Below are 16,923 nucleotides of genomic sequence, written 5' to 3'. Positions count from 1 at the left end.
CCAGCTCTTTCCTGTCCCATTGTTACAATAAGACCTATCTGTGATGGTGTGATGTAAAGCAACTTGTAAAAAAAAAAAAAAAAAAAAAAAAAAAAAAACTCTCTTTTTCCTGTGTTTATCTGACTCTTCTTATCCTACACTTCCCACATCAAGAAACACTTTCCGGGGCTGAGATTAATGGATGTAGAAGAACTGGGAGTGATAGGAGAAAGCTGTTTGAAGACAGCAGTGAATGAAGATATGCTTCTTTCATGTATAACACATCACATCGTTAACCACCATAGAAATACATCCCTCTTAATGGTATCAAATCAAATCAAAATCTATCAAAATCTCTTTATTTGCAAATGAGGTGTCTACCTCGGTGGCAAATGGTACACTAAAATACATTATTGTCAAGCACTAAATTTTAAATTAACAAGAGAAGAAAAAAATTTTCTAGAATACAATAATATACAATTTATGCTAACAAATTTTTTCTATTAAACAAACAGATCATCCTTACTAAATTTATATTGTTTACAAAATTCTACTTATAATATCTCCTATATTTACAAAAATAGTCAACTCATATACAGTATGTGGAATTACTTCAAATAATACTATGCAACTGGTATAAGATTAAAATTTACATTGCATTTATTTACTTTTTTTTTTTACCCATTTTGGAACCTAAGTAGCATAACGACCTGCTGTGTCTTAACCAGAGCCCCCTTTTGCCACCACTTTTCAGAGTTCCTGAAGGGCCTTCACAGCTACCATAGCGGTCCCAGGGCCCTCGAAGTCCCCACTGTACTTCACCCCTACAGGCAGTCCCCTACTTTGGCTGTCCAAACTCCATGGACCAGGGGATGACTTAATTTTTTTTTTAACACACATTTTTTATTTACAATAGCCTGCACTGGTCGAATGCCCTCTAACATTTCATTTATTTTCCCTGTTGCTGTTTATTCTCTTCTTGAATACCTGTACAGATTTTGGAAAAGGATCAAACACTACCTCTGGTAAACTGTTCCACTCCTTCACGCCCTTCCCAATGAATGAAAATTTACCCCAGTCACTTCTGCTAAAATTCCTTCTAATTTTATACTTGTGGTCAGTTCTGCCAATATAATTATTTTCCAACTGAAGCCTCTCACAGACTTCTCCCCATGCTTCTTCTCCTGTATAGGCTCTATATAATCCTATAAGTCTAGTTTTCTCCCTTCTCTTACTTAAAGTTTCCCACCCAAGTTCCTCTAACATTTCTGATACACTACTCTTTCTCCTGAAATCCCCTGTTACAAATCTTGCTGCTTTCCTCTGCACACTATCTATTTCTTTTATTAGGTATTCTTGGTGAGGATCCCAAACACTGTTTGCATATTCCAATAATGGACGAACCATACTTAAGTAACTTTTTTCTTTTAATTCTTTGTTGCATCCTTTAAGTAGCCTCATTATGACATGTAATGACCTGTATGCTTTTCCAACAATGTCATCCACATGACCCTTCCAGTGCAAATTACTTTCAAATCTCACACCTAAGTATTTGCACTTGCCATCTTTTGGGATAACTACCTCATCCAAAGTATATTCAAATTCAGTTTTAAAGCTCCTGTTTGCAAATGTTGTAACAGTTGATTTGCCTCCATTAACCTTCATATTATTTTCTTCAACCCATTGTTGGATACTTTCAAGGTCCCTTTGTAATTTTGAACAATCCTCAGTGTTATTTATTTCCCTATAAACAATTATATCATCTGCATACAATCTTATTTTTGATGTTATATTGTTCCCTAAATCATTTGTGTATATTAAGAAAAGTAACGGACCGATTATACTACCCTGTGCGATTCCCTTCCAAACTTTCTCTTCCTGTGATATATTATTTCCTACTTTGACTTTCTGAATCCTTGAATTTAGAAATGTTCTTATCCAACGTATAACCCTTACATCCAATCCTATTCCCTCCAATTCCTTTAATAATATCCATGTTCCACTCTATCAAAGGCTTTGGAAAGATCTATGGCTATGCAATCTAACTGGCCTCCTGAATCCAACTGATCTGATATGTTCTGCTAAAATCCCACCAGTTGTGCCTCACAAGAAAATTTCTTTCTAAATCCATACTGGCTCCTCATGAACTAATTTTTATCATCACATATCCCTCTGATGTACTTTGCTATTAAACTCTCCAGTATTTTACAAACTATACTGGTCAGGCTTATTGGTCTGTAGTTTTCTGGTTTCCTTTTATCACCCTTTCCTTTATAAATTGGTATTATTATAGATTCCTTCCATTCTTTTGGTATTACACTATTATTTATGACATAGTCAAAGATAAATTTTAAATAAGGCACTATGTACCACCCCATTGTCTTTATCACCTCCCCAGTAATTTGATCACTTCCTGCAGCTTTTCCTTGCTGAAGCAGTTGGATTTCTCTGAAAATATCTTCATTTGTGAATGAGAAGCTTCTTGTTTCCCTATGTGTCTCTCCCTCTCTATCTTCTGTTACTGTTTCCAACTCCTGACAATCTTCTACTGAATCTCTGAATTTCCTACTAAATAGATTTGCTTTCTCAGTATCTGTTGAATAGTGTTCACCCCCTTCTCCCACCATTGTAGGAATTTGGATTCCTTTTCCTCTTTGATTCCTAATACATGAATACATCTTTTTCCACTTCCCTCTTGAAATATGCCATTCATATATTTCTCTTTTGCTTCCTTTTTTACTCTATTCAGTTCCCTCATTAGCTGTTTTCTAGTTTCTCTACTCTCCCTACCCTCTTTGATTTTCCTGTTTACTATTCTACATTTTCTTTTGAATTTTCTTATTTCCCTTGTATAATAAACAGGGTCTGAGGTCATTTTACCCTTCTTAACAAGTACAAATCTCTTCTCTCCTTCCCAAATGATTCCTTTAAATTTAGCCCCCCCTCATTAGCTGTTTTCTAGTTTCTCTACTCTCCCTACCCTCTTTGATTTTCCTGTTTACTATTCTACATTTTCTTTTTAATTTTCTTATTTCCCTTGTATAATAAACAGGGTCTGAGGTCATTTTACCCTTCTTAACAAGTACAAATCTCTTCTCTCCTTCGAAAATGATTCCTTTAAATTTAGCCCAAAGTGTATCCACGTTACTCCCTTCACTTATCCAACAACTGAATTGTGATTTAAGGTAAGTCCCAAATTCATCAACTTTAGTTATTCTGTATAATTTCTTGTCTTGTGTATTGGTGTCAGGAAAGGCATCTGGCCATAAAATCAGACTTAATCAGCAGTCAATGCTGATTACAGGTAATTGGGAGAAGGCCAGGAAGAAGAAGAAGAAGAAGAAGATGTGGAGATCATCCTTATCTTTTTGTTTTCACTGACTCCTCTTTCTGTTACTACATCTTCTCACATCGACCTTTAATTGTGTTTATCCTATTATGTGTTCCTTTTCAGGATTTGGAAGTAATGGAGTGAAAGTAATGTAATTACTTATAATTAGTGCTCTTTAGTAATTTTTACTTAATTGTTACATTTAATGAAGTGGAATTTTTACTCGTAATTTACCTCTTCAAATAAAATTGTAATCGTTACATTCTACTGTTCGATATTGTACCAGGAAAGCCTAGGTCCTGGTCCATATTAATCGAAAGAAACGTTATTCCAGCATAAAAGATCCGACCGACGTACGAACATCTATGTAAAGAATGTTCCAGTATGTGCCAGACCCCACGAGTCCACTAGGCGGAGTCAAGTGACGTCACCTGTCGCTCGAAGCTCACCTCCCCTAGAGACATTTCTCGAAAAGAATTTTCTTTTGTCAGCTTTTCAACGCCTTAACCAATTTCAACGGGACAAACGCTGAATCGTAGCGGACGTCATAAAAGTTAATCCCTGTGAATTTCGAATTAATTCATCCCATGGTTGTTGAGTTATAATAATTTAAAGTCTAAAAGATATTACGCACTCACGGTCACATGACCAAGAGGTGCTACCCCTCCCAGCGCTGGTATCTATATATGTCAAGGCCAGCCAGCAAGCAGGCCAGTACAAGGACGAGTATACAGCTGTGTGTGAGTGAGACAGAGGAGAGACCGACCCGCGTACAGTATGTTCGCGCAGTCACGGTGAAAGTACTTGCCGTCGCATTTCCGGAACGCGAAGTTATATCGCCGACAGAATTATAAAAGACGTCGCACTGTGTTTAGTACATCGCGTCGCGACTACAGTCTAATCCTAAAGACATTTAAGAATATAATACGAGTGGACTTATTAAAGCGCAAACATCAACTATTTAACGTTCACAGAATATGTCATTACGTGTAGACTTAGGTTACTTCGAATGATATTGAACTTCTACAGAAACTAATGTGTAGAATCACCAGAACTCATTTCTTTTCGAGTATTGAACTGTATTTCTTTATTCACGCCACATCAGTATAAGACTTACAGTAGTAATTTTAGTGAAAACTAAGAACTTTTTCTGAGGTAATATGACGTTATAATAACAAGATAAGCAGAAAATAATCCTTAGTGACTTAATGACAGTGTTCAAAGACTGTGATTATCGACTATGATTTGCCTTTTCAAGTGTGAACTGTGTAATTATGAACGTTCCAGTAACGATTTTAAATAGTATTTCATACAGGAAGGACTGTGATTCTTTATTTAACGTCTTGAAATTCAATTACGCCATAAATAGTGTTCAACAGTAAATGACAGTGTCAGTGATAACTACTCGCACTAAGTGAATTTTTCGTGTGCGAAAAATCACCCTAACAAGCTGCAATTCTACATGATCCAGTTTTAGCCGTTATCACCTCATCGGGAACGTCAACATGGTGTGTTAAGGGAACATCGCCGATCCTGATTCTCCACGGAACATTCCAGATGTCCATCCTTCGACATTTTGTAGCAACATTTCTTTCCGTAAGTGAGTAGTAACAAACTGACTAAAATTTTTTTTCATTAATTTTGAACAGTGGAAACTTCAGTGCCGCGTGTGAACAAATATTTCAGAGTTCTCATAATTTCTCAGAAGTGATTAATTTAATTTCAAATTTCATTTTTTCTCACAGAAAGACTTTAGGCTTTTCAAGTGTGCTATATATCAAGGTTTACAAACTGAAAACTGGAAAACTTTTAACAGAAATTTAATTTCTCATATCAACTTACAATTATAAGTGTGTGCTTAGGTTTAGAAAGACTTTAGGTGGAAATTCAATACCTCATATTCTCACATATGAAAGACTTTGGAATCAGTGATATTTATTCAGGAAGATTACGTTCAAACTTTTAATGCCAGATTTGAGTCCAATAATCATATTGCAGGTGAAGAATTAATAAATTGTTTTGAAAAAAATTTTTTAACCATCTATTATTCGCTCTGCGAGTCTATCCTACTCTGTATCGGCTCCAAAACCAAGTTCCACTCCCTGAGGTCCTACTCATGCCCTTTACCCAAAAACTTTTCCTGGTACAGAGAGGATAGTATAATAATAGATGGCGCCGCAACTTCAAGGGCTCGATTTGGAGCCGTGCCATAATAATAGATGATGCGCCAATAATAATCGCAACATTTAGGGTTCGATTCAAGTCATAATAAATTGTATTTTGAGCACAGGATCCGACTGCAACTATTACGAACACAAAGAACTTGTTGCATTTGACTTATTCGAATATTCCGGAAACATGGATAACTTACTTGCAGCAATCGAAGCTCTCAGGCTTAGCATTAACGATCAGAATGCCAAGATTGATCGAATTAATACGCAAATGGTAGAGTCTAATAACCAATTGCAGGCTCAAAATACTCAACTTCAGGCGCAGTTAACTGAGTCAAATAGTAAGGTTGAAGACTTAACTTCTAAAATTGACAGGACCTTGGACACTAAGTTTGCTGAAGCGGATAAAGTCATTAATAGAAGGCTCACTGAATCTAGTGCCCTTATCGAGCAACGATTCCGTGAAGCTGGAACTCGCCTCGAAAAGAAACTTACTGATTCTAGTGCACAAGTCGAAGCCACATTGAAAAACATGCGGGATCAGTTTGTTGAAAACTTAGAGTCTATTAAGGAAGAAATAAAGACAGAGGTCGTCAAGTCTTTAGACAAAGATATTAGAAATGTCCTTCCTTCCGTTCAAGCATTTTCCACTGAACTCAAAGATTTACGGACTGAATTTCAAGAATCCCATGGTAACATCTCACAAACTCAAGTAAAGCTAGCTCAGGTGCAGGAAACCTTGCGGGATGCATTAAAGAACGATGTGGGTAAATTACGAAGCGAGATAGGATTAATTAAGAGCACGCAAGGAGAACTCGACAAGCGTATTACAGGACAGCTAGATAGCACGCATACCCAGATAGCTGCTTTCTGTAAAGACGTACAAGTCATTAAAACTGACTTGAGAAATGAAATAACAAATTTAGACACCTCAATTAATTCTAAAATTAAAAGTTTGTCTGAAGAAATGAATCAAATTAAACTCAAAGAACATACGACTGACGTCACAATCCCTGGTTCGTCGAGGGAAGTACACAGCACAACAACCCTTATTAAAATACCAGATGACAAACCAGTCAAATTTTCAGGACGTGACGAGTATACTGCTCGAGAATTTTTGTTAAATGTCGACGATTACCTGGAAGAGAATAGGGTAGATGACGATAGGAAACTTAGAGTAGTATCCAAACTTCTAGAAGGACGAGCCTTATCATGGTTCATAGCTTTTAAGAGCAACTTTAAAAACTATGACGACTTTAAAAAGGCACTACTTAAACGCTTTTGGGATTCAGAAAGACAGGACCTTGTCAAGATACAACTCTACTCTAGTAAATACAATACTTCCCGATATTCCGATTATTGCCTAATGCAATTAAAGAAGCTACAGTTTTTAGATCCACCTTTGCCAGATATCGAACTTATTCAGATCCTGACACTTCAATATCCGCCTCATGTTCAAGGGATACTAGTCGCTGCCAACATTAAAACATTGGAGCATTTTGACGCTACTTTGCGTAGGTTAGATACGGCTAATACCTAATCTAGTCCGAAAACTAACAGGAGTCGAGAAATAAATACGAACTCTGCGGAAATAAAACCGCCGGAGAGAGAGGAACCCAGGACACGTGAAGAAGGCAGATTAAGCCCTACCAACCCAACCAGATTCCGGAATTTTAGACGTCAGAGGAATCAGGATAGACACCCTTACCAACCTAGGAATTTATGGAGACAGCACGAAAGCACTCCTGAAGAAAATCGTGAGTCCAGACGACGAGAACTTGAAAGTAGATGGAAGGATACACGAGAATACATCAGGGAGAGAAATCGTAATCCTGATGAGCTTGAAGCTACATCCCTGGAATACCAACGTCAATTCGGACAAAGAGAACAAAGATCACCTGATCCTGAACCAACAGGCGCTATAAAAAAAACGCCGATCTCGCAATAGGGAGATTAACTACAGAACACGATGAGGACGAGATTTCAAATTATTGTACTGCTGTTATCAATTACTGGCATATTGACGATTCCGAATTACTATTCGAAGACGCACAAACACTAAGGCCAATTATTACACGTTCATTACCTGTCATAACAGTACGCACAGGCAACCTACAGGTGATCACGCTCATCGATTCTGGAGCGCAAGCTTCTTTAATTTCTGATAGACTTGTAGACTCGCTCAAAAATCAGAACAATGTTTTGTTATTGCCTGCAGCTCAGACTAAAGTAAGAGGGATAGTTCCTGATAAAATTGTTAAATGTAAATCCCAGACATTTTTAGAGTTTGAAATTAACAGTCAGACATTCGAACACATATTTTTGGTAGTATCACGTCTTAACTTCAACTTAATACTTGGATCAGATTTTATGATCAAATACAAAGGAACCATTGACTATGATGCCAACCTCGTAAGATTAAAGAATAATTCCGTAGGACTACAGCTGGTAGGACGAAGTGACCTGGAAGTTCAAGAGAAGGGAGCCCGTTTCGAAGAAGCCGGTGGTGACATTATTAAGCCCGCTGTAAGCGAGGTTGCGCCAGCCGTAGCAGAAAGTAGAAAGGGTGACCAAAGTGAGGACGATGCAGAGTCCCTATTCAATGAGAACTCCATCATAGGTCCGGACTATATAATGTCAATAGCCAGTGTGGTTGAAGACCCGGAAATTAAATTAAAATTGGAGGAGGCTAAAAATGACGTTCTACAAAAATTTGCATGTGTATTCGATGACAAGCCTGGAGAGATAGCTGGCTACGAATATCATCTTGATGTAAATGACTTGTCTCCTTATCAGAAGAAACCATATCCCGTCCCCGAGAAATATCGAGAAGAAGTTCGTAACTTAATTCATAAAATGACAGATGATGGGATAATTTCGCCTTGCGTAACTAAGTACTTGAATCCATTGGCCATAGTACGTAAGCCTAACGGCAGTATCAGAATTTGCCTTGACGCGAGGGTCCTAAATGACCGACTGACCTTAGAATATGACCGTCCTCCATTACTTAGGGATATTATCAGAAGATTCCACGGCATGAATTTCTTTAGTTGCCTTGACGGAACTTCTTCATATTATCACATAAAATTGGATGCTGAAAGTAGGCTATTCACAGGCTTCTTATTTGAAAATAGGACCTATGTTTTCAACAAAATGCCCTTTGGTATTAAAAACTCGGGGGCTGTTCTGATCAGAGCCTTGGAAAAACACTTATCAGATGATGTAAAGGACATAACTACGATTTATGTTGACGACATTTTGATTGCCTCGAGAACTTTCGAAGAGCACGTGAGAGATGTCAGTCTGGTCCTGCAGGAATTGGAGAAGAAGAATTTCAAGATAAATGCCCAGAAAAGTCAACTTTTCCAAACATCAGTATTATTCTTAGGACATGTAATTAGTGGTGATGGAATTCAACCCAACCCTGCCAAGATTAAGAGTATCATTGACTTTCCTAGACCTCAGCGCATTAGAAACGTGAGACAGTTCCTAGGACTTTGTCAGTTCTTTTCTCAACACTGTCCAGATTACACTGCGACGGTAGCTCCTCTTCAGCAACTACTACTTAAGAATAATAGATGGAAGTGGACCGAAGAATGTGAACGAGCTTTCCTTGCCACCAAGGACATGTTGAAAAACTCTGTTAAACTAGTTTATCCGGATTTTTCTCTTCCATTCTTCATAGAGTGTGATGTCAGCTCTGTAGGAATAGGCGCAGTGCTGTATCAAGCGAGACCTGAAGATCCCGATTACAGACTTTTCATCTCGTTTCTAAGTAGAAAACTACGACCTCACGAAAAGTCTTATACCATAACTGAACTCGAAGCTCTGGCTGTTGTTTTTTCTCTCCAGTATTGGAAGAAAATCATCTACGGCTATCCCATTACGATTTACACAGACCATAAAGCTCTGACATTCATACTGTCATCTGACATGACGAATGAGAGAGTTTCCCGATGGGCTCTTTTTATTCAACAGTTTGACCTCACAGTAATACATAGGCCTGGCCGGAAGAATGCATTAGCAGATGCCCTCAGCCGCAACCCTGCTGAAGTTATTGAAGTTCACGAGGTTAACATCATGACTGATGATGACGAAGAATGTCTTCGCAAACTGCGCTACCTTGCCCAGATGCAACGAAGAGACGCCAATTGTAGGGAATTAATTCGATTTTTATCAGGTTCGATTCCCGCCGATGATGATGAATTCCCACGTCTCCAACGACTTTCTTCAAACTTCTGTTTACGGGATGGGATTCTTATGAAATACATTGACTTAGCCAAGACGCAATGCAGGATTTATGCACATGTTAAAATTAGGAAGGCTATCATATGGCATTGTCACTCAATTTCAGGTCATGCTGGTACGGATAAAGTTCTCAACCTTATTAAGGAAAGGTTTACATGGGAATATCTTAGGCGAGACATTAGGAGAATTTTGCGGTCCTGTGATTTATGCCAGCGGATCAAGTCGAATAATTATCTCCTCAAGGAATTTCCCAAACCGCTGATCCCGGAAAAGCCCGGGGAAATAATGGCAATCGATCTGTACGGCCCTTTGCCAAAGGCGACCAGGGGGAACAGACATGTCATTGTAGTTGTGGATGTCTTTTCCAAATATACTATGCTATTGCCTATCCAGAAAGCTAACGCTGGTAACATCTTAAGGAGGCTGAAAAAGAACATCATCCCTGAGATGGGAAAGCCTGAATACTTACTGACGGATCACGGAACGCAATTCACTTCCGTAGAATTCCAACAGGCTTTGGAAGAACTCAACATTCGACATATCATGAATTCTATTAGGCATCCGGAAGCTAACCCTGCTGAAAGAATAATGAGAGAACTCGCCAAATTCTGTCGAATTTATTGTAGTGAACATCACTGGAAGTGGATCGAGGTCTTGCCAGTAATGCAAAAAATTATAAACTCTATTGTGCATGAATCTACTAATGACATTCCTCTCAGCCTACATCATGGGTCAAAACCAGAGCGACCTTGGGACAGAATTTTACCAGCTCTACCAAATGCTATTGTACCGCAGCAAGTTAAGATCAACGACGCGCTGACCAGGTTAAGACATGCAGCCGCCCTCAGAGAACGACGCCAGCGTAATAGGAAGTTCAGAAGACCATTGAATCCTGGAGACCTTATTTTAATACGGAGACCAGCTACTTCCAACCCTGAGAGAAGGATTTACGCTAAGTTCTGTCCACTATTCGTAGGTCCTTACCGTGTCCGCACTGTATTGAGAAACGGGGCTTATGAAATTGTAAAATTGGACGGCACTTTCGAGGGTATTTATGACTCAGCCAATTTAAAACAATATGTACCACAGGAAGAGTAAAGCCTGGAAAAGAAAATCCTGCGTATTTTCTTTTCGTCCAACCAAGGGGAAGATGTACCAGGAAAGCCTATGTCCTGGTCCATATTAATCGAAAGAAACGTTATTCCAGCATAAAAGATCCGACCGACGTACGAACATCTATGTAAAGAATGTTCCAGTATGTGCCAGACCCCACGAGTCCACTAGGCGGAGTCAAGTGACGTCACCTGTCGCTCGAAGCTCACCTCCCCTAGAGATATTTCTCGAAAAGAATTTTCTTTTGTCAGCTTTTCAACTCCTTAACCAATTTCAACGGGACAAACGCTGAATCGTAGCGGACGTCATAAAAGTTAATCCCTGTGAATTTCGAATTAATTCATCCCATGGTTGTTGAGTTATAATAATTTAAAGTCTAAAAGATATTACGCACTCACGGTCACATGGCCAAGAGGTGCTACCCCTCCCAGCGCTGGTATCTATATATGTCAAGGCCAGCCAGCAAGCAGGCCAGTACAAGGACGAGTATACAGCTGTGTGTGAGTGAGACAGAGGAGAGACCGACCCGCGTACAGTATGTTCGCGCAGTCACGGTGAAAGTACTTGCCGTCGCATTTCCGGAACGCGAAGTTATATCGCCGACAGAATTATAAAAGACGTCGCACTGTGTTTAGTACATCGCGTCGCGACTACAGTCTAATCCTAAAGACATTTAAGAATATAATACGAGTGAACTTATTAAAGCGCAAACATCAACTATTTAACGTTCACAGAATATGTCATTACGTGTAGACTTAGGTTACTTCGAATGATATTGAACTTCTACAGAAACTAATGTGTAGAATCACCAGAACTCATTTCTTTTCGAGTATTGAACTGTATTTCTTTATTCACGCCACATCAGTATAAGACTTACAGTAGTAATTTTAGTGAAAACTAAGAACTTTTTCTGAGGTAATATGACGTTATAATAACAAGATAAGCAGAAAATAATCCTTAGTGACTTAATGACAGTGTTCAAAGACTGTGATTATCGACTATGATTTGCCTTTTCAAGTGTGAACTGTGTAATTATGAACGTTCCAGTAACGATTTTAAATAGTATTTCATACAGGAAGGACTGTGATTCTTTATTTAACGTCTTGAAATTCAATTACGCCATAAATAGTGTTCAACAGTAAATGACAGTGTCAGTGATAACTACTCGCACTAAGTGAATTTTTCGTGTGCGAAAAATCACCCTAACAAGCTGCAATTCTACATGATCCAGTTTCAGCCGTCATCACCTCATCGGGAACGTCAACATGGTGTGTTAAGGGAACATCGCCGATCCTGATTCTCCACGGAACATTCCAGATGTCCATCCTTCGACATTTTGTAGCAACATTTCTTTCCGTAAGTGAGTAGTAACAAACTGACTAAAATTTTTTTTCATTAATTTTGAACAGTGGAAACTTCAGTGCCGCGTGTGAACAAATATTTCAGAGTTCTCATAATTTCTCAGAAGTGATTAATTTAATTTCAAATTTCATTTTTTCTCACAGAAAGACTTTAGGCTTTTCAAGTGTGCTATATATCAAGGTTTACAAACTGAAAACTGGAAAACTTTTAACAGAAATTTAATTTCTCATATCAACTTACAATTATAAGTGTGTGCTTAGGTTTAGAAAGACTTTAGGTGGAAATTCAATACCTCATATTCTCACATATGAAAGACTTTGGAATCAGTGATATTTATTCAGGAAGATTACGTTCAAACTTTTAATGCCAGATTTGAGTCCAATAATCATATTGCAGGTGAAGAATTAATAAATTGTTTTGAAAAAATTTTTTTAACCATCTATTATTCGCTCTGCGAGTCTATCCTACTCTGTATCGGCTCCAAAACCAAGTTCCACTCCCTGAGGTCCTACTCATGCCCTTTACCCAAAAACTTTTCCTGGTACAATATACATCACAAGGAAGCAGAAATGGGACGTTGATTAACTTTTTCAGTTCTACTCTAGCAGAATCAGTAGCTTCACCAGTGCAGGATGAGATACTTTCTTACCTCTCCAGTACATCAAATGACATTAAACATATCCACCTATATCCATCACTACTGGGGATGTTTTTAAAATGAAAAACAGGTACCAGTAATCCTTCAAGTGCCCTCGTAGAGCATCTTTTCAGCAAATGCAGAAGATATACTTTTCTACAAGATGTCAAGGCTTAGCAATGAGAATTTTAAGAACCAATTATTTTGTATATGGAAATTTTTTGAAGTGTTAAAAGTCACGAACTAAAACAAAATATCATGGGGAAAAATTATGTTGCAACTACCAAGATATCAATTACCATATGTTTTATTCTCACTTAGTAGAGCTGGGAAGCAGAAACACTTGTTGGGGGCTGGGAAGAACTGGGAGAGATAGGAGAAAGCCCATCTATTTGAAGACAGCAGTGTGTGAAATTTCATATCACTTATTGAAAAAAGTTTTTTGTAATTGTAATTGAGTAAAATATTTTTGAGGTACGGTAATTGCAATTCAGTCCAGTTACTTTTTTCTTGTACTTTTCTCATCATTGTTTCTTTTCATGTTCCTAACTTTGTAAAAAGAAGTCCTTGCAAAGAAGGTATTCCAGAGAATTTTCCAATTTGCTGACTTTTAAACACCTATATGAAACATTGGTATGTCCATCATTGAAATATTGTACTCAGATATGGAGTCCTAACCATATTGTTTCCATATCTAGGATAGAGTCTGTCCAACATAAATGTTTACATACCGGTAATCATTCTCACAGAATTGGTATCCGATATGACTGCAAAGAATATAAAAATTTGGATAACTATCTGGAATTACAATCTCTTCAGGAAACACGTGATAACTTTGATAATAGTTTCATTTTTAAATTACTCCACTCTCATATAAATTTTACTGTAGTATTGGAAAAAGTGAACATCTACATTCCTTCAAGAACATGAGATTAAATCAGTCTTTTGTAACAAACTACATATGCTTTCCATAGTCCATTGTAAAGAATTATGAGAGATGCGAATATCTTGGATATAGATATATTTGACTGTTCACACTCTCACCTTATGAAAAATGCTAATTCATTTCTTCTACTAAAATCATAATTAGTCTTTTTGTCCTAGGCCTATAATACTGTATAATGAGGTAATTTGATATTTACATTACCAATGTCTCCTTTATGCCTTACATAAACATTTCTTAGTTACATATTAGCAACTCTGTAACACAGTTTTATACTGTCAATAAAACTTCATCATCATCATCATTATTATATATAATCCACAATTTTATAATTGGGTTTATGAGCTTCTTCAGTACAATGTACATGGAAGAAGTACTATTTAGTATATACATGCATGTGCTTCATACATATCGGTATATACTTACATTGTTGACAAATAAACTTGACAGATATTTATGAGATTATTATTATTATTATTATTATTATTATTATTATTATTATTATTATTATTATTATTATTATTATTATTATTATTTCAAATGATCACCTTTGGTATGTACAGTACATAAGCCCTAAGTTTCTGTGGCTAGTCATCAATGTAATTATGCTGTGTATCTATAGGAAAATCCATCACTGGCATTGCAGACTGTCTATATTGCAGTCTCTTTTCATGTAGGCTATGTCCTAAAGCTTGTATGAGCAAAATCCGAACCACTTGATAAGCTGCCTGCAAAACCAGCCAGTGCCATGTGGTTTGGAATGAACAGGTAGATGGAAGTAGAAACAAATTGAGTGCAGTGATACTTGCTCATTCTTAGACAAATAATGATTATACTGTAGTTTATATGTATTTTAGACTTCAATAAACAAATAATAATTTACAAGATTTTACTTTTAATTATATTGTCTTTACACTGGCAAAAATTTCACTAAAGTCTGGGTTTATTTCAGAAAGCTATTTTCAGCTGCACCAACTGACATTCATCAGTCAAACGGAATCTGTATTTTGACTTGGCAAATTTTGCTTATGAAGAGAGTTGCTTACATAAAAAGGTAGAAGCGAACATGCACAAAGTTTTAGCTACAAATGACTGCCACTGTTTGTCCTAACACTGACCTCCTGGAGTACCATTTCTTGTAGTCTGTACAAAGTCAAGAACCACTTGTGGTTTGTGAACAGCAGTGTATGTCCTAAATCACAGCACCATGTTATAAATCTCTGATGACACATTTAGTGTTCATTAAGAAAACATTAGTATTCAGCCATAGGTTACCGTACAGAGTTCTGTCACCTGGTGATGTAAAACAGAACATTGAAATCAACTGACAAGCAGTGTAAATAGTATCAAATCGAAATACCTGTACACTCTAGCTAAGGTCATACAATTACGAATAGTTAGTAAAATTAAGAAACTAAATTGTTAAGCTGCATTTATACCATTAAATACCACTGACAAATACAACAGATACAATTTGAAATGGTAAATAATAATATTATCTAACAATGTTATGGCATGTTATAAAAATGTAGTTCACTATAACAATTTTGGTTTACCTGTGGAGAGTACACATCCAAAAAGAGGCAGTCTTCTGAACCATGGGAGACCACCAGCTGAGGACACACCTCACCGTGATTAGAGGCATTTTGTACACCTTCCCAAGGACCCTTCTTCTTTGGTCGCTGAAACAGTAAGGCGAGGGTACTTAAGGCGACACTCTGAAGATAAAAAGATACCGTACTTTTACCTAATGCATGGATTTTCACGAAACTTTGCGGGAATGTCACCAAATAAAAGTAGAGATATCATGAACATTTCTTTCATATACAATTAATAACTTTCCCAAAATAACTTTTTTGGGAAATTTTTAATTCCACTTTTTCATGAAATGTAATTAACATATTAATGTAAATTTGTAATTAGGTAGATAATACTTCTTTTAAAAACACTATGTATTGATTTTTCTGTACTTAATTTATACAAGAAGATAAATTGTACTAAAGTTTGTGTAATTGTTACATTCTAAAATTTTGGACTTGAAAAAATTCTGCAATAAACATTCCATATGCAGGTTTCTTAATATAGCTGTGATACATATACCACACAAATTTTGTTATATTTGGAAGAATATTATGCGAGAAAAATTGGATTTAAGTGTAAAATTACAATTGAAATACAAAGCATTATTACAGTGGTAAATTGCAGTGGCGGCTGGTGGTATCTGAAGCTGGGTGTTGCACCAACATTTTCAATGTCACATTTTTATAGCCAACAGGAATAACAAGAAACTCTATTATCGTTAAGTAATAAACTACATTCCTACTAAAACTGTAATATATCTGGCAATTACAACCCAGAATATAAGAGGCTAATTATACACTCAACTACAGTTACTCTTATTAATAACGTTATTGGCTTTATGTCCCACTAACGACTTTTTGCGGTTTTCGGAAATGCTGAGGTTCTGAGAGTTCTTTTACATGCCAATAAATCTACTGACACGAGGCTGATATATTTGAGCACCTCCAAATACCACCGGACTGAGCCAGGATCGAACCTGCCACATCGGGGTTAGAAGGTCAGCACCTCAACCGTCTGAGCCACTCAGCCTGGCACAGTTACTTTTGCCTCACTTGAATTGAAAGTTTGCCGTCCTGCTTTTCATTGAAGCAAGATAATGGTAATATTGTGGGTGGTCTGGTATGGTGTGGAAAAGAAATTAGCCAACAAGTTGACCGTGTGGTTAGGGTCATGTAGCTGTGAGCCTACATTCAGGGTATAATGGGTTCGAACACCACTGTCAGAAGCCCTGAAGATGGTTTTCTGCAGTTTCCTATTTTCACACCAGGCAAATGCTGTGCCTGTGCCTTAATTAGACCCATGGTCACTTCCTTCCAACTACTAGCTCTTTCCTATCCCGTCGTCACCATTAGACCTATCTGCGTTGTTGCAACGTAAATTAAATTTGTAAATTTAAAAAAGGGAACTGAATTACCTTTATGAGAGGAGAGAAAGTAGGAATGAAGTAATCTCCGCAGAGTGGTGCAATCTAACGGGAACATTTGGAACTGTTTCTTGGTAGGGGACTTGCTAGTCTCGTGCAACTCCCTGAGACCGATATTGGCGAGCTTGCTTCCTG

General features: G+C 37.3%; 1 protein-coding gene across 2 annotated transcripts in view; it reads right to left on the bottom strand.

The window, feature by feature from the left end:
- LOC136867208 (neuroligin-4, Y-linked) overlaps nt 1-16,923 on the bottom strand; it is a 173,660-nt gene that overhangs the window by 89,876 nt on the left and 66,861 nt on the right. For both annotated transcript variants that reach the window (XM_067144339.2, XM_067144340.2), the window contains exon 3: nt 15,341-15,466. In XM_067144339.2, coding sequence (XP_067000440.2) covers nt 15,341-15,466 — 126 coding nt within the window. The remainder of the gene's footprint in view (nt 1-15,340; nt 15,467-16,923) is intronic.

This window comes from Anabrus simplex, chromosome 3 (genome assembly GCF_040414725.1).
Source record: "Anabrus simplex isolate iqAnaSimp1 chromosome 3, ASM4041472v1, whole genome shotgun sequence".
Lineage (NCBI taxonomy): Eukaryota > Metazoa > Arthropoda > Insecta > Orthoptera > Tettigoniidae > Anabrus > Anabrus simplex.
This window is presented reverse-complemented; position numbering and strand designations above follow the sequence as displayed.